The 18,915-nt window shown below is 43.8% G+C and overlaps 1 protein-coding gene across 4 annotated transcripts in view; it reads left to right on the forward strand.

Annotated features, from left to right (window-relative positions):
• The window catches only part of LOC130707320 (coiled-coil domain-containing protein 185-like), a 35,794-nt gene that overhangs the window by 10,215 nt on the left and 6,664 nt on the right, over positions 1-18,915 (forward strand). For 2 of the 4 annotated variants that reach the window (XR_009007225.1, XR_009007226.1), the window contains one exon: positions 13,927-14,065. Coding sequence is in view for 2 of the 4 variants with exons in the window: in XM_057541306.1 (XP_057397289.1) it covers positions 16,527-18,407 (1,881 nt within the window). In the remaining 2 variants the exon portion in view is untranslated. Of the gene's footprint in view, positions 1-13,926; positions 14,066-16,249; positions 18,745-18,915 lie in introns of those variants that run through there. The other 2 variants (XM_057541306.1, XM_057541310.1) reach the window with 1 other exon arrangement.

Below are 18,915 nucleotides of genomic sequence, written 5' to 3' on the forward strand. Positions count from 1 at the left end.
TGCTGAACACAATGCAAATCCATAAAAATGCAAATGGCTATCATCTCAGCCTTTAAGAAGTTCACAGTTATGAACCTGAACCTACACTTTTTCTACGTAAAAGTTTTTATTCAGTCACCCATTCATTCAACAAATATATTTTGGGTCCTACTCTGTGTAGGTTGCTGATCTAGCTACTGGAAATATAGACTTGAACAAAACAAAGATGCCTGCCCTTCTGGAGCTTACATTCAAGGAGAGGAAGGTAGGCAATAACTTATCCCCACTCCCCACCCTTCCAACCCAGAGGTGATTTCCTTTACCTGTGAAGTCCCCTGATATTTTAGTATCTTCTGGCAATTGCTACTCTCTACCAGAGTTGACAAAGAGCAGGAACTAGGTCTTAACTTTGATATCCACCATGATGCTAGGACAGGGTTAATAAATGCTTATGAGCTCAATAAATGAATAATGAGTGCGTCTTTTCACAAAAGTACAACCTGTGTAGCTAAAGCAGGTGAAGACCCACAGGAAGCTGAAAATGCCTTTTTCATGTCCGAAGGCAACAAAGTAGCTGCAAGCTCAATGGGGTTTGCACCCACACTCTCCCCCTGCCTTCTGCTGACCTGGTTTGGGGACTGGGATGAGAGGGTGCAGACATGAACTACATCTACCATTGCAACTGCACCACAAATAAATTTTGCAATGGGCTTTACAGTATGATTTTTTTTTTTATTCTCAAAGGAGAATTTTAATTCTCTAGGGGTCATAATAGTATGAGAAAAGATATAGACCACTTCAAGGCATGTTTGGGAAATTATGGATAACGTCTTGTGCCGAGAGAGTATGTGTGTTTAGGGGTGAGTTAGGAGATGGCTATTAATAATAAACATAGAACATCCTGTTAGGTCCTCACTGTTAGAGACCTTACATGACACACCAAGGAGTTTAAACTTTATTCAAAAGACAATGGAGAGGTTGTGGATTGAAGGTTGGAATGGAAGAGGTTGTGGGGAAAGAGGAGAATGAGAAAGCAATGGAGCAGGCATCACAACAGGCCAGGTAAGGGGTAATGACGTGTGAACCAGAGTGGTGGCAGTGGCCATGGGAGAATGGAGAACTGAAGAGGAGGACTGTCAGATCTTCGGATGTGTTGAGGGTAAGGAAAAAGAGGATGCAAGGATGATATCAAGATTTAGAGCCTAGGAGACTAAGCTATAAATTACTATCAAAAATAGGGAACACAAATGAAAAGGTTTCATGAGGATGGTTATGAATTCAAGGTTGAACATACTGAGTTTGACTTGCTGGAGGGAAACACACATGCAGATATCAGGCAGGCAGTTGGAAAATAGGGCTTAGGAGGTTTGAAGAGGGCTCGGTGTGGAAGAAGTAGATCCACGGGTTGCTCCAAGTCTGTCTGTTGAAGCCACAGAATAGATGTACTTGCTTGGGGAGTGCACAATAAAAAGAGAAGAGGCCCTGGACAGAGCTTTTGGGAACTGTACTGTAGGGGAAGGAAGGAATGGAGGGAGGGAAGGAAGAGGGAGGGCAGTCAGTGAAAAAAAGAGCAGTGGTTCTTAAACTCTAGAGGGTCAAAGAATCACCCAGAGACATTCATGAAGATTCCTAGACACCTCCCCAGAAAACCAGATTCAGTAGGAACATACGATCTAAAGAGAACACTCCCTTCATTATCTATTGATGCATGACAGATAACCCCCAAATTTCACATCTTAACACAGCAACATTTTTGATCTCATGGTTTCTGGATATCAAGAATCTGTGAGCAGCTCAGCTGGGTGGCTCGAGGCCTCTCGCAAGGCTGCAGTCAAGTTGTAAGCCAGAAATCTGAAGACTTCTCTGGGCCTGAGGCTCTGATTCCAAGATGAGTGTCCTCATCAAGTGGCAGCCAGCTTCCCTAGAGCAGGTGATCCAAGAGAGCAAGGCGGAGACCACAATATCTTTTATGACCCAGCCTCAGAAGTCACATTTGTCATTTCTGCAAAATCCTATTGGTTACATAGGTGAGTCCTATTTACTGTGAGAGGAGAGTTCACAGAAGTGACAGGAGACAAAATCAGGGTGGAGGGGCAACTTGGAGGCTGACTACCATATGTCCCTACCCTCCTGGAGTTATTTTGATGCAAGTAGCCCTCAAAGAAATACTGGATGGGAAAGAGTAAAGGTCAATAGAGGAAAGAAAATCAAACAGAAGGTGGACCTCAGTGCCAAATAGGACTGAGAAATCCACATAAGGTTGAGAAGAGGCCAGTGGATCTGGCCTCTGGTATATCAGTCTTGACCTTCTCAACTCGGAAGCAGCACTTCTAGAGAAACACAACTCTTTTTATGCAACTCATGGTGAGAAATGTATTTTACTTCATTGCCTGGTACACAATGCACTCGTATATAGAAACAAATGTTTCACGAATTAATACCTATTTCTACTGCATGAGAAGCACTGATATTTCTTATTGTAGTCTGGTCTATTTCTCTAAAAAAATGCTAGTCAAGACCCACTGAACTGATTTTGTTGGTCATTAAAGCATCTGACCTGAAGCTTGAAAAAGCAGTCTCAATAGGATTGGATAACAGTGAAGATGATGGTGATGACAAAAACAAATACATTTTGAGTATATACACTTTGCACTAAATGTAATACCATGAATTATCTTATTCATAACAACTCTATACTATAGTACCATTAGCATAATTTTAGATGAAAAAGTTTAGTACTTAAGTAGCTTTCTCAAGGCCATATGGTTAGGAGGTGGTACAACTGTAATTTATTTTAACCTAAACAATATGATTTTGGAACTTACACTTTAGAGCTGTGGGATCCAATATGGAGGCTGCTAGCCACATGTGTGTATTTTAATGTTAAATTTAATTAAAACTAAATAAAATTAAAGTTTCATGTATCAGTCACACTAGCCATATTTCAAGTGCTCAATAGCCACATGTGGTAGTAGCCTCCATATGTGACAGCAGAAATACAGAGTATTTCCCCCACTGCAGAAAGTTCCGTTGGACAGCGGTGCTCGAGAGCTAAACCACCAAGGGCCAACGTTTTGGGAAGATGGGAGTCACCTGAGCATGGCTGTAAGGTGAGAGGAAGGAGTTGGAAAAAGAGAGAAGAGTCGAGATAGGGGATGCAGGTTGGAGCAGTGGCCTGGGGGAGGATGGAGGGGCAGGATCAGGGTACGGGGAAAGTTGGCTTTGGCAAGGGATGGGGACAATTTCTGCTCTGGGTCAGAAAGGAAGAGGAAAATGGGTGAAGGTCCAGAGGAAGGGGAAGGTGACGAAGCTTGCTTTGATAACACTTGATATTGTCTAAAACGTAGGGGCTGAGAACAGGAACAAAGAGTGAGCGGGCCAAGTTTGGGCATTGAGTCAAGTAAGAAAGATTGGAAATCATTGCTGCAGGAGGTGCATATAGACATAGAGAATGATTGATGCTCACCCATGGGGGCTCAGCTGTGGTTAGATACTGAATTTTAGGTGCAGCCAACCATTTATTTCATTCATTCAACAAATACTTGCCAAGTGCCTACAACATGCCAGGCACCATGCCAGGCACTGGAGAAACATTAGTGAATGATAGTGACAAAAACAGGCAAGCCCATTCTCTCATGGAACTTACTGGTAGAGGTCTTTGTTAATCACAGAGCTGCCAAGAGTAGCCCTGCAATGGACACATACCACCAAGGAGAGGGGCTGGTGCTCTAAAGTGGCTATGAGAGGGCATGGCAGGGCATTTCATCTGGTCAGGAAGGTCAGGGAAGGCGTGCCTCAAACCAAGACTTGAAGAAGGAGCACCAATCCATACAGAAGGGAGAACGGCTCATAACTTTGCCCTGAACTGGGACCATGCAGAGACCCAGGCAGGCAGACAAAGGCACCTTTGTAAGGTTCCTGCGGACAGAAGTGTTTGCTGAGCACACAGACAAAGCCACCCATGGTTGTCGAGATTCTACTCCAGCCCTGTGTGTGGGTGGCTTTGAGTGAAAAGACACCATGTGATATCCACAGTAGGATAAGCCTGCTGGATGTGGCGGCTGGAATTTTAGTGGGCTGAGGATTCCTACCCTGCTGATAACATCAGTAAAGAAGTCAATGCACAGGACTTCCCTGGTGGCACAGTGGTTAAGAATCCGCCTGCCAATGCAGGGGACACGGGTTCGAGCCCTGGTCTGGGAAGATCCCACATGCCGCGGAGCAACTAAGCCTGTGCACCACAACTACTGAGCCTGCGCTCTAGAGCCCGCGAGCCACAACTACTGAGCCTGCGTGCCACAACTACTGAAGCCCATGCGCCTAGAGCCTGTGCTCCACAACGAGGGAAGATACCACAATGAGAAGCCCGTGCACTGCAACGAAGAGTAGCCCCCACTTGCCGCAACTAGAGAAAGCCCGCGTGCAGCAGTGAAGACCCAACACAGCCAAAAATAAATAAATAAATAATTTTTTAAAATAAGAAGTCAATGCACAACATTATTACTGATACACTACATGCAGAGTCAGCACTCACAGCAAACCATCCATCATCAGACTTGTACTGTAGAGCTATCTCCCCTCACTTAGACCTTTCGGAAAAACAAATTTCCTTTGAAGTTAAAAATGCCAGGCTCAATTTTAGCAAAACAGAAAAAGATAAAACTTTTAAAACCCCACACATTTTTTAAAGTTTCAACAAAGCACATTCTTTAAAAAAATTTTAATATAATATCTATATTATGTTGAGGATGAAGAAGAAATTCCAAATTGGGTAAGTTATTAAGTGTGACTATTTTTGCAAATTTCCATTGGAAAAGCCTCTTCCTATGTTTAACTTTACAAATTATTTGTGATAAAATTTCAAAAATAAATAACGTTATGGCGCAGTTTCGTGTTCCTGTGTCAGTGCTGAGTGATCCAGTAACTGCATCCCGTTATCACACCGTGGAAGTGAACTCCCTTTCGGCTCTCAAAGTACTTATTTTAAGTCCTTCCTTCCTTCATAAGAATTGGTTGATTACCATCTCCTGCTTTTAATTGCATTAAGGTTACAAATGTGAAAAACATCAGAATGCTAAGATGAAGCAAAACTAGAAATGTTTAAAATCCTGTCCTGCTCTCTGGTCCACAGGTGTTTCTCTCTGACTATAATTATGTTGCACTTGCTCAGAAGGGCATACAGTGTAGAGGTTAGGGTGAGGGCCAGGGTTCTGATTCTGGCTCCACTGCTAGCTAGCTTCCTGATCTTCTGATTCTCTCTCTGTGCCCCAAGAAAAAACAGTCCTTACTTCACTTCATTGTGGTAGGGTTTACACATAAAGCACTTACAGCAACACTCCAATGCTCCAACTTAATATGGGTCAGCCCTCGTTTCTACACATATCTACTCTCATACACATGGAATATTTGCATGGCGGGTAAATGACTGTTTCCATGGGAACTTTCATATTTCCAGGTCCTTATCCCACTATCTTCTTCTTCTTTTTTTTTTAAAGAAGTTTATAAGCTACAAGTTTCATTCTTAGAACAGCATTAACATAAGTTTTTCATTCACTGCCGTGGGTGTTCCCATAAAAATTTTTTTTTCACTGTTTTGTGGGTCTGGTATTTTTAATGAGTTCATATCTCATAGGCACATGTACAGAGTGGCCTATTCTGTATTCTCAGATACTGTTGCTTTGGGGCATCGTATTCTTGTGCAGTAAGGAAAAAGTGGGGGTGGGGCGTGAAATAACTGAATTCCTGTGAAATTCTACTGCAAAGCTAAAATCTGAAACTTAATAATTTAACCTATCATCCAGCCATTGAAGAAAAAACCTTTTGACCCAATTATTATCTTTTTAGAAAAGGTAATTTCAAAGCAATACATTTTTTAATTATCTAGTGTCAGGTGTACAGCATCATAATTCGAAATCTGTATACACTACAAAGTGATCACATCCGTCACCATAAAATTGACCCCTTTCACCCCTTCTGCCCACCCCCTAACCCCCTTCCCCTCTGGTAACCACTGATCTGTTCTCTGCATCTAAGAGTTTGTTCGTTTGTTTTGTTTTGCTTTGTTTTGGATACCACAGATGAGTGAAATCATATGGTATTTGTCTTTTTCCTTCTGACTTATTTCACTTAGCATGATACTCTCCAGGTCCATCCATGTTGTCACAAATGGCAAGATTTCATTCCTTTTTATGGCTGAGTAATAGTCCATTGGGTATACATACCACATTTCTTTATCCATTCATCCATGGATGGACACTTAGGCTGCTTTCATATCTTGACTATTGTTAATAATGCCGCAATGAACATAGGAGTGCATATATGTTTTTGAATTATTGTTTTCATTTTCTTTGAATAAATCCCCAGAGTGGAATTGCTGGATTGTATGGTAGTTTTCTTAATTTTTTGAAGAATCTCTAAAATGTTTTCGATCGTGGCTGCACCAGTTTACATTCCCATCAACACATCCTCTCCAACACTTGCTATTTCTTGTCTTTTTGATACTAACCATTCTAACTAGTGTGAGGCGATATCTCATTGTGGTTTTGATTTGCATGTCCATAATAATCAGTACTGATGAACATCTTTTCATGTGCTTATTGGCCATCTGTGTATCTTCTTTGGATATGTCTCTATTCAGTGTCTCTGCCCATTTTTTAATTGGATTGTTTCATTGTTGTTGAGTTTTATGAGTTCTTTATATATTTTGGATATTAACCCTTATCAGATACATGATTTGCAAACATTTTCTCCCATTTAGTAGGTTGTCTTTTTGTTTTGATAATTGTTTCCTTCACTGTGCAGAAGCTTTTTAGTTTGATGTAGTCCCATTTGTTTATTTTTACTGTTGTTTCTCTTGCCCTTGGAGTCCAGTCCACAGGAATATTGTTAAGACTGATGACAATGAGGTTACTGCCTATGTTTCCTACTAGGAATTTTACTGTTTTAGGCCTACATTTAAGTCTTTAATTCAATTTGAGTTGATTTTTGTGTTTGGTGTAAGACCGTAGTCTAGTTTCATTCTTTTCCATGTGGCAATCCAGTTTTCTCAACACCACTTATCAAAGAGACTCTCCTTTCTCCATTGTATGTTCTTTGCACCTCTGTCATAAATTAATTGTTCTTATATGTGTGGGTTTACTTCAGGGCTATCAATTCTGTTCCACTCATCAGTGTGTCTGTTTTTGTGCCAGTATCATACTGTTTTGATTACTATAGCTTTGTAGTATAGCTTGAAATCAGGGAGCATGATACCTCCAGCTTTGTTCTTCTTTCTCAAGATTGTTTTGGCCATTCAGGATCTTTTCTGTTTCTGCACAAACTTTAGAATTATTTGTTCTAGTTTTGTGAAATATGCCATTGGAATTTTGATAGGGATTGCATTGAATCTATAGATTGCTTTGGGTAGTATGGACATTTTAACAATATTAATTCTTCCAATCCATGAGCACAGTGTATCTTTCCATTCATTTGTGTCTTCTTAAATTTCTTTCATCAGTGTCTCATAGTTTTCAGTGTACAGGTATTTCACCTCCTTGGTTAAATTTCTTCCTAGGTATTTTATCCTTATTGCTACAATTTTAAATGGGGTTTTCTTAAATTATCTTTCTGATAGAAATGCCACAGATTTCTCTATATTGATTTTGTATCCTGAAACTTAGCTGAATTCATTTATTAGTTCAAAGAGTTTTTTGGTAGAATCTTTAGGGTTTTCTATATATAGCATCATATCATCTGCAAATAATGATAGTTCTGCTTCTTCCTTTCTGATTTGGATGACTTTTATTTATTTTTCTTGCCTAACTGCTGTGGCTAGGACTTTCAACACTATGTTGAATAAAATTGGTAGAGTGGACATCCATCCTTGTCTTGTTCCTGATCTTAGAGGAAAAGCTTTCAGCTTTTTCATCATTGAATATGATGTTATCTCTCGGTTTGTCATATATGGCCTTTGTTTGTTGAGGTACGTTCCCTCCATACACATTTTGTTGAGAGTTTTTATCATAAACAGATGTTATGATTTTATCAAATACTTTTTCTGCATCTATTGAGATGATCGTATAATTTTTATCTCTCATTTTATTAATGTGGTGTATCATGTTGATCGATTTGCAGATGTTGAATCACCCTTGTATCTCTGGAAGAAATCCCACTTGATCATGGGGTGTATGATCCTTTTAATGTATTATTGAATTTGGTTTCCTAATATTTTGTTGAGGATTTTTCCATCTATACTTATCAAGGATATTGGCCTGTAATTTTTGTGTGTGTGTGATGCCCTTATCTGGTTTTGGTATCAAGGTAATGCTGGCCTTATAAAGTGAGTGTGGAAGCATTCCCTCCTCTTTGATTTTTTTTTGGAAGGGTTTGAGAAGGATAGGTATTAAATCTTTGAATGTTTGGAAAAATTCACCAGGGAAGCTGTCTGGTCCCGGAATTTTGTTTGTTGGGAGGTTTTTGACTACTGTAATCAGTCTTCAGGTTTTATATTTCTTCATGATTCAATCTTGGTAGATTGCATGTTTCTAGGAATTGGTCCCTTTTTTTCTATGCTGTCCAATTTTTTGGTGTATAATTGTTCACAGTATTCTCTTATGATCCTTTGTATTTCTGCAGTAGCAACTGCAATTTCTCCTCTTTCATTTCTGATTTTATTTATTTGAGCCCTTTCTCTTTTTTCTTGGTTAGTCTAACAAAAGGCTTTTCAATATTTTTTATCTTCTATTTTCTATTTTTTTTAATCTTCTCAAAGAACCAGATCTTAGTTTCACTGATCTCTTGTCTCTTTAGTATTTATTTCATTTATTTCTGCTCTGATCTGCTCCTTCCTTCTACTGACTTTGGGCTTCATTTGTTCTTCCTTTTCCAGTTACTTTAGGTGTAAAGTTAGATTGTTTATTTGAGAGGTTTTTTGTTTGTTTGTTTTTTCTTGAGGTAGGCCTGTAATGCTATGTACTTCTCTCTTCAACTGCTTTTGCTGCATTCCATAGATTTTGGTACATTGTATCTCTGTTTTCATTCGTCTCCAGGTATTTTCAATTTCTCCTTTGATTTCTTCAATGACTCACTGGTTGTTTAAGCTCTACATTTTTGTGGTTTTTCCAGTTTTCTTCTTGTAATTGATTTCTAGTTTCATAGTGGTCATTGTGGTCAGACTAATTATTAACTAATTATTATAATTTTAGTTAATTTGACTACTTTTGTCTTTCAACCTTCATACCTGCTTTATAAGTGGTTGATCTACTATCTTTCTTGTATATTTACCTTTCTAGTGAGATTTTTACTTTTGTATGTTTTCTTATTATTAATTAGTGCCTTTTCTTTCCAGCTTAGAGAATTTCCTTTAACATTTCTTGTAGGGCCAGTTGAGTGGTGTTGAACACCTTTAGCGTTTGCTTATCTGGAAAACTCTTAATCTCTTCTTCAATTCTGAATGATAACCTTGTCAGGTTGAGAATTCTTGGCTGGAAATTTTTTCTTTTCAGCACCTTGATTATATCATGCCACTCCCTTCTGGCCCATAAAATTTCTGTTGAAAATTCTACTATCAGCTTTATGGGGTTTCCCTTATACATTCTAAGTTGTTTTTCTCTTGCTGCCTTTAAGATTCTCTCTTTGCCTTTAACTTTTACCATTTTAACTATAATGTGTCTTGGTGTGGTTCTCTTTGGGCTCATCTTACTTGGAACTCTCTGGATTTCCTGGACCTGGATATCTATTTCATTCCCTAGATTGGGGAAGTTTCCAACCATTATTTCTTCAAATTATTTTTCTGGCCCTTTCTCTCTGTCTTCTCTTTCTGAGATCATTCTAATGCAAATGTTATTCCACCTGATGTTGGACCAGAGGTTACTTAAGTATCTTCACTTTCTAAAATTCTTTTTCATTTTCCTGCTCTGTGTGGGTGATTTTCATTGCTTTGTCTTCCAGCTCATTGATTCAGCCTTCTACTTCATCTGGTCTGCTACTGAACCCCTCATGTATAGTTTTCAGTTCAGTTATAACTTCTGTTTGGTACTTTCTTATATTTTCTATTGCTTTGTTGAAGTTCTTGCTGTGTTCATTCATTATTCTTCCAAGTTTGGTGGGCATTTTTATGATCATTACTTTGAACTATTTATCAGGTAGGTTGCTTATCTTCATTTCATTAATGTCTTTTGCTGGGGATTTGTCTTGTTCTTTGGTTTGGAACGTATTCCTCTGCCTCCTCATTTTGTCTTACTACCTGTGTTTGTCTACATGTATCAGGCAAAACACCTACTTCTCACAGTCTTGAAGGAGTGTTCTTATGTAGGAGATGACCCTTGGGGCCCAGAAGCACAGTCTTCCCTGAACACCAGAGCCAGGTGCTCAAGGGGAGGCCCTCGTGTGGGCTGCATGCACACACCAGCTGTGGTGGGGTCTCAGCTGCTGTGTGGAAAAGGCGGGGCCCTGGGGTGCTCACCTGACTTGGTTGCAGCATGGCCACTGCCTGGGGAAGGCAGGACACAGTGCATTCGCCCAGCCCAGGTGTGGCGCAGCTGCTGCGCAGGGTGGGCAAGGCCCTCACCCAGCTGGGTTGTATTGTGGAGTGGGTGGAGCATGCCCTCCGGTGCTATCAGGCTAGAGGGAGGGTGCCAAAAATGGCATTCACCAGCTCTTCACCAGCAAGTTAGGATGAGATTGTAAAAAAGGTGCCCAATAGCACTTCCATCCCCAAGAAAGTACCAGCAGGTTCCTAGCTCTCTGGCAGCTACTGTAAAATCAGTAAGTGGGTCTCCCTCACTTATGGTCTAGGTGTTCTTTGCCATTTTTGCCTTTTCTGCTGCTTTTACCCTGGATCTCACTGCAAATGGGTCTGCATGTAAGCCCTTTAAGAGTGGGTTCACTGTTCCCTATAGTTTTATGGTTCTCCTGGACTTAATCCCCACTGATTTGTGGGGCTTGTCTTTTCAGTGTTGGACCCAAAGGTCAGGGTGCCTCACATGGGGCTCAATCCCTTCACTCCTTGAGGGAAAGTTCTATATCTTTGGGATCCCTCCCAACTGTGGGTCACTGCTTCTGGGGTGGGGACCTGGGTGAGACACTCTGCTTCTCTGTCTCAATGCATCTTTTTTATCTTTTGCTGTCAAGGCACTGTTTATCTAGTTCTCAGGTCCTTTTCAAAGGAAAATCATCCATATGTTGCTGTAAGTTTGTTGTGTCCATGGGAGGAGTTGAGTTCAGGGTCTTCCTATGCCGCCATCTTAAACCCTTCTACTCAAAGCAATAAATTTACATAAAATAAAAATTACCTAGACATTGAAAGCTTTCACTTGCAACATGAATGTTGAGGAACCTCAATTATCTAGAGTAGTGTTGTCCAATAGAAATATACCGTGATATATACTTACATATATATAATTTTAAATTGACTAATAGCCACATTAAAACAAATAACATGTGAAATTAACTTTGATAATATGTTTTATTTAGTCCACTGTGTTTAAAATGCCATCTCAACAAGTGACCAATATTATAAAAAGTGTTGAGATATTTAACTTTTTTTTATAGTAAGTTTTTAAAATCAGTGTGTATTTTATACTTATAACACATGACAATTGGAACTACCCATGTTCAAATGCTCATACCCGTGTGTGGCTGCCAGCTGCTATATTGGATGGAGAAACTCTAGTTTATTTCTCCCTTTTGGCCCATCCAAGAACTAGTTGCTTTGTGCCAAGAGATCAAATCTGAAGTCACTACCACTAACAGTCATTCTGAGTAAGGGCCCACTAACAGTCATTCTGAGTAAGGGCCCAAAACACATGTCTATTCCATAAGTCAATTCAGATTGTGAGGTTAGAGCACATTTTGCCATATTTTCCAAGTCTCCAACAAATGCAGAAAAGAGGCCCATGTCCTCATTTGGCAGAAGGTCTAAATTCTGAGGCCTCCAGTGAAATACACTGAGGATTTTTCTGCCAAATAAAAAGGAGGCTGAATGTTCCTAGTATCAAGGGAATGCTTGGCAGCTGAACATTTACAAAACATCTCTTTCATCTGCCCGATGGAAGAACTGACATAGGCTTCCCAGCTAGCCATTCTCCCAGGGATCTTGATCAGATGCTAACAATGCAGGTGAGAGCACCTGTCCTGCTTGGGCAGCTGTGCTCTAAGCAGGAGCCTCGTCACCAGGTCCCTCAAAAGATAAGGTTTCTCTTCCCAGTTTCATCAGCCTCTTCCAGACATTCTGTTTGCTGCTCTGTGCCGTAGTCACTTTTATTACAGCTTCTTTCACCTGATTTCCAAAATCCCTGTTTTCAAGGTCACCTAGACTGAGACCTCTTGTCACTGCCACTCGCCATCTTCCCAGGCTCCTGGGGTAGAAACCCTCTTTCTCCAGATCGAGTCCACCTTCAGGTCATGGTTCCTTGACTTCTGCAGTGTACCTTGAATCCATCCCTCCCTCTCCCCTTGCCAATGTCTGGGTTTACACTCACTTCCTTCTTGCTTGCCCCAATTACTGAACCAATTTCTTAACTGGCCCCCTTTCTCCAATTTCCCTCCCCATACTCCTCATCTCAATTTACCTTCTACCTTGCTGCCAGGGTGAGCTTTCTAAAATAGAAACTAAATCGGGTCACTTTTTGGTTTCAAGACTTTTATTGACTCACTGTTGTCTACATAGTGGATTTTAACCCTTTTTTGTAAGCAGAGGAAGCCCCAACTTTTTTCAATAACGTGTAACCAAGAACCCCAGGATAGAAAACAGATAAAATCTGAGCTGCTCTGAGCTGCTCTGGGTGAAGCAGGGACAGACGCCTCAGAGGCTGCCCTAAAGTCCTCTAGCCCCACCTCCTCTGGGCTCCCGGCAGCTTCAAGGAATCCTGAAGCACTTCTGGACACAGCTGGAACCCTACTGCCCAGTGGGAAGCCTGTGCTCCTTGGCCTAGCATTCAGGGCCCAATGGAATCTGGGTCCAGCCCACCTTTTTGGTGCCATCACCCGTCACTGCACTGCACACATACCCCAAGTCCCCGCTACACAAACCACACATGACCCCACATGCCAGGCATTTCTGAGGCTTCACACTGTGGCCACACAGTGTCCTCTGCCGGGTGTGTCCTCCTGCTCCTCCCTGTATGGCGAGATCCTAGTTGCCTTCCCAGGTTTAGCACCATCATTCTATGTGAACTCTTCCCTTATGAACAACGTGGATGAACTTCCGTTATAAACTAATCCCTCCCTCCTCTAGGAAGACTGCTGAATTTACTGTCTAACCACTTACCACATCTGTTACCTGGACGTGTTTCTCCTAGCAATATTGTGGGCAAGGGCCTTTGATTATCTTTCTAATCCTGGCCCAGATTTCAATAAATGTTTGTGGCATCATGAAGTTAAGACTGTGTCCCCTCTATCATCAACAGAGGTGAGTGAGCTATTCTCAATTCCATGAGGAATTCTGAGAACCTTCAGGGCAAGAAAGAGGCCAAAGAGCCCTGAATTGGGAATCTGGCTTGCTCCACACTATGTCTTTCTTTCTTTCTTTCTCTCTCTCTCTTTCTTTCTTCCCTTCTTCCTTTCTTCCTTCCTTCCTTTCTTTCTTCCTCTCTTTCTTTCTTTCTTTATAATTGAAGTATAGTTGATTTACAATGTTGTGTTAATTTCTGCTGTACAGCAAAGTGATTCAGTTACATACATATATACATTCTTTTTTCAAAAAATATTCTTTTCCATTATGGTTTATCATAGGATACTGAATATAGTTCTCTGTACTATACAGTAGGACCTTGTTGTTTTTCCATTCCATATGTAATAGCTTACATCTGCCAAACTAGGTCTTTAAATTCAGCCCTACGCTGCTATGGTTTTAATGCTCTTGGAATAATGATACTGATCACTCTAGTGACTAATTTTTATAAGGCAGCAACCACATGCCAAGCACTGCTGTAAGCATTTTTCAGGGATTAACTCATTTTTGTTTTGCAGAATGAAGGCTGCAGGAGTTACTAAATTGAACTCCTCTTTCTAGTTGCACTGGGGACTGAATGAGATCTTACAGATCATCTCCTGCAGCAATGAAGAAACCACCAGAGTCACCAGACAGAGAATAAGATGACCACTTCAGGTGATTCAGCAGGTGGCAGAGCTGCCTGGTGGCAGGTCTCCTGGCTCTTGGGTGGCTCTACTTTCGCCCACACAGCACTGCTTCTCTGTAACAGGAAATGGCCTGATACCAGCCAGAGCCACATGTAGATGTACAAAATGTTTTACAAAGCTTCCGCAAAGGCATATGACATTCAGGTATCAGCACAACTCAGTTCATGCCCAAATATTTCCTCACTTAAATGATTCCATTTCAAATTTGATTTATTTGATGTAAAAGTTGCCTCCTAGTAAAAATTATAATCACTAAATAATTTCTCTAACAATGGTATGAGTTGCACCAATAGAAACCTAGGGTAGAAACAACCTCCTGTTCTCAGCTATAGACGTGCTAATGACTGCATGTGAGATCCCATCCAGGCAGAGTGGGCTCCTGGGGAGGCCTCAGTCACTCTGGTTAAGGCTGCTACCACATGGCTTCAAGGACATGGCTGTCATGACCCTCGGATATATACTGATCATAATTTTTTGTAAAGCATGTCATCTTAGTCAGCTGAGGCTGCTCTAACAAAACACCATAGACTGGGTGGCTTAAACAACAGACATTTATTTCTCACAGTTCTGCAGGCTGGGAAGTGCTAGGTGAAAATGCAAGCACATTCAGTTCTTGGTGACGGCCCGCTGCCGGGCTTACAAACAGCCACCTTCTGTTTGGGATCTCACATGGCAGAGAGCAGAAGTTCTGGTCCCTTCCTCTAATCCCATCATGGAGGCCCCACCTTCATGACCTCATCTAAACCTAATCACCTCCCAAAGGTCCCACCTCCAAATACCATCACACTGGGGTTTAGGGCTTCAACATACGAATTGGGAAGAACACAAACTTTCGGTCCGTAACACATGTCTCAATTCAAAGTACATTTCCTGAAAGGCAGCATGATATGGAAAGACAAGTGAACCTGAAGTCAAAACTTCCACCATTGACCAACTGATCTTTGGGGGAATCAGTTAATATGGCCAAGCCTCAGATTTGTCTTAAGGAAATGTTATCAGTTCTACTGGCCCTGGCTAGCTGGGTCACTGTGAAACTTCAAGGAGATGTGGGTGAAGAAGACTGGGATCAGTAAATACTTAATTTTCTTCTTTAAGGATTGACCATATTTGGAGAATGTTATCCAGAACTGTTTCCTCATTACATCTCAGAGAAAGGAAGTGACTTAGCCATGATCCACAGTCCAGGATGAACACAACAGAACCGGGGCATCGTCCCTCCCTAGCACTCTATCCTTTACCTAAACTGTTTTAGGATAACATTAATTCCATTCTTCTTCTCTAGGAATGTGTAGAAACTTTTGTAAACCCATATATTAAACCTTACAATTTGTAATTGAAGGCTAGAAGGACATCAAAATAATGTTTATTGAATGCATTAAGGCACTAAGCTCTTGATACATAGTTTCATCCGACCCTCAGGGCAGCCCAACAGTGCTATTGTCACGGCCCCTCTTCCAGTCCACTGTTCCAGAATTTGAGGGTCAGGAGAGTTAAGTAACTAGCCCAAGACCACACAAGTGGAAAGTGGCAGAGGAGATTCAAACTCAAGTTTGCATGACCAAATTCAGTGCTTTTCCCATTAGCCCTGGGTGCCTCAACAAGAAAAAATAATCTCACAAAACTGGAGAAAAAGGAAAACAACAATAACAATGTGATTTCGGCATGCTGTCCACTGATGTTATTTCAGAAATGTGCACTTAACATTCATATTTTGACAAAAGCAGTAATTGCCATATTAGGAGAAAACAAATTAGTTGTTTATTTTTTCTGTCTCTCTCTCTTCTAAAAGTTTAAAAAGTATAATTTGGGCTTGCTAACTTAAAAGGGCAGAAGGATGGTGCAGTGAATTAACGTGCTTCCATGGCCGCTTCATTTGCATACACTGCAGAGGCGCAGAGAATGGAGGGACCCCTGACTAAAGGACTTGCCCGCCGCATTCCATTCTGGGGGTAATGCCTTCACCTGTCTACTTTTAAAATTCTGCTACTTTAAGGTATACAAATGCGAGTTCAAATTCCTGCCTGAAACACCAGTGGGGGTTCACTACACACCCTCAGCTTTAAGGGTCACCCTGTCTTTCTACAGCCCCTCCCCACTCCCCTCTCCTCCCCCTCCTCCCCCCTCCCCCTCCCCCTCTCCTCCCCTCCCCCTCTCCTCCCCTCCCCCTCTCCTCCCCTCCCCCCTCTCCTCCCCCCTTCCCCTCCCCTCCTCCCCCCTCCTCTCACCGCGCGGGGTGCTAGGAAGGCTGGGGTGGGCGAGGGCCGAGGGCCGAGGGCTGCGGCAACCGGGGGGCGGAGGCGCATTGTGAAGTGGCCAGAGCGTCACAGGCGGCCCGGACCCCCGGGATCCGAGGGCGGGGCGGGTCTCCGCAGCGCCCCCCGTGAGGTCCAGGGACCCTGGCTCAGACGCTGGGCGCGCGGGGAGGGAGCATGGAGGGCTTCGGCCGCTTCTCCCCGTGGCCTCACTCGGACCTCTGGGAGGCCCCGCCGCCCCGCAAGGAGCGCGCATCCTCGGCGCGGCTGGGCGGGTCAGGGCCGCAGAGCGAGCAGGGCCTGTGCTCCCGGCCCGGGACTCCCCGCGAGCGGAGCGAGGCCTCGGCGCCCTGGCCGCACCTGCGCTGCTCGCCCACCCCGCGGCCCCGCCGGCGCCGGTACCCGGACTTTCCGCCTGAAAGCCGCAGCCTGACCGACGTGGCCCGGAGGCCCCCGGACCACGCCAGGAAGCACCGGCCCCGCAGCCGGCGCCTGGAAGACGCCTGGGGGGAGGCGGGTACCAAGCCCCTGGAGCAGGGAGGCAGGCCGCCTAGCCCGGCCTGGCAGCAGCAGCCCCAGCTGCCACCGCAACAGCCTCAGCCCTGCCAGCACTACCCTCCGGCCCGGGGAGATTCGCCCCCACCTTACCCGCAGGGAGCTTACACTCCCCCGAGTGGAACTTTCGGGGTAGAAAAGGTGCAGAGCGGAGACCAGTGGGCAGTGCCGGCCTGCAGAGGTCTCGGTCGCTGGTCCCTTTCCTCGGTTCACACGAAGAAGTGTTCTGTGCCCTCCAGAGAGTTCGGGACGCAGTCAGGTTGCGTGTACCTCCAGAAAAGATACCGTAATGATCCGGTGGAGTCCTTAGCCAGCCAGTACTCCCAGCACTCGCTCTCCAGCAAGGCGATGCAGAACCAGCACACCCAGATCCTCAAGAACAAGCTGGAAGAGGCAGTAATGTCCTCCAGGGACCGGAAGATTGTGGCCCTGGTGCTGACCTGGCTCAAGAAGGCCCAGAGGATGCGGGAGCTGCAGCAGCAGGCGGCCCTAGCCTGGGAGGAGCTGAAGCGCTCGGACCAGAAGGTCCAGTTGACCCTAGAGACAGAGCGCAAGCTGCTGCTGCAGCAGAGCCAGGAGCAGTGGCAGCAGGAGAAGGAGCAGCGTGTCCGACGGTGGGACCGGCAAGCGACGAACACGAGCCGGCAGGAGCGCAGGTGGAAGGCGCAGCTAGGGGACCAAGAGAACCAGCGCCAGGAGAAGCTGGAGGGGGCCCCCTCTGAGACCGAGGCCAAGCGCGGGACGCAGTACCAGGTGCAGCGCCTGCAGGAGCACGAGAGGATGATGCAGGACCTGCGGGAGCAGAACAGCCTGCAGCTGCAGAAGAGGCTGAAGCAGGTCTGTCTAAAGAGGCATGTGCACACCACCGAGGGCCAGAAGAAGATCCAGGAGACCCGTCTTAGCTCCCTAGTCAATTACCAGGCCCGGAAGGTCCTCAGGGACTGCCAGGCCAAGGCTGAGGAGCTCCTTAGGAAGCTGTCCCTGGAACAGAGTTCCCAGTGGTCCCAAGAGATCCCCCAGGGCCTGATTAAGGAGCATCACCGGGAGCCGAAGGAGAAGGTCAAGAAGGAGGAGGAGCAGTGCCAGCAGGTCAAGGGGTGCGCGGAAGAGTCCGGGGAGCAGAGGAAGGGGCACGAGCGGCTGCCCGTGGAGCTCGCGGACCAGAAGACCCTGCAGACCAGGAGTAACGTCCACAGGAATATCAGCGACAAGGTGCAGCAGATTCGGGAGCTCAACATCCTGCGGGAGAAGAATCATCACATCCTGAAGCTGAAAGCCGAGAAGGAGGAAAAGTGCCACATCGAGCGCATTAAGGAAGCCATTAGGAAAAAGGAGCGGAAGATGGAGCAGATCTCGCGAGAGAAAGATGCACCCTTCGGTGAATTCCAAAAGATCTCCAGGGCCTCCAGGGCAGACAACGTGAGAAAGTTTGCCAACAACTTCTTTGATCCGATAGGGCGGGAGGCCCAGGTTCGAGCTGGGCAGCAGAGAGGAGGCCACTGAGAACCTGACGACAAATAGCTTACAGCCCAGGCGGCTAGAAAGAGATGTGGCAATGTGATTCGTTTTATAATCTGATTATAATTGAGCATTCATTTTTTAAAAGTGTATAAAATAGCTGCAATTTCGTCTGATGAACTAGTTTATTAATTCATTTGGATGGTTGAGAGGGTTGGGGTAGAAATTTGGAAATTTTAAGAAAATTACTTGCCTTTGTACATTTGGATTTAAGTAGAAAATATTCATTTAGTTCTCAAGTAATCTTAGAAGCATATGTCAGACACATCTTTGAGGAACCAAAGAAAAATCTACAGTGGGGAATACAGTTCTGTGTCATGAGGTAAGTCTTTCCCTGTCCAGAACTTACAAAAGTGTGAAGTGTGATGTACCTGTCATAAGAAATCTGCAAGAAAAATCTGCACAAAAAGAGTGTGTGGGGGTAGGGGTGGGAGGAATTTCTGTAAACAAGTATATTTGGGAACACAGCATACTACAGCCCCTCTTGGGATTT

This window comes from Balaenoptera acutorostrata, chromosome 1 (genome assembly GCF_949987535.1).
Source record: "Balaenoptera acutorostrata chromosome 1, mBalAcu1.1, whole genome shotgun sequence".
Classification (NCBI taxonomy): Eukaryota; Metazoa; Chordata; class Mammalia; order Artiodactyla; family Balaenopteridae; genus Balaenoptera; species Balaenoptera acutorostrata.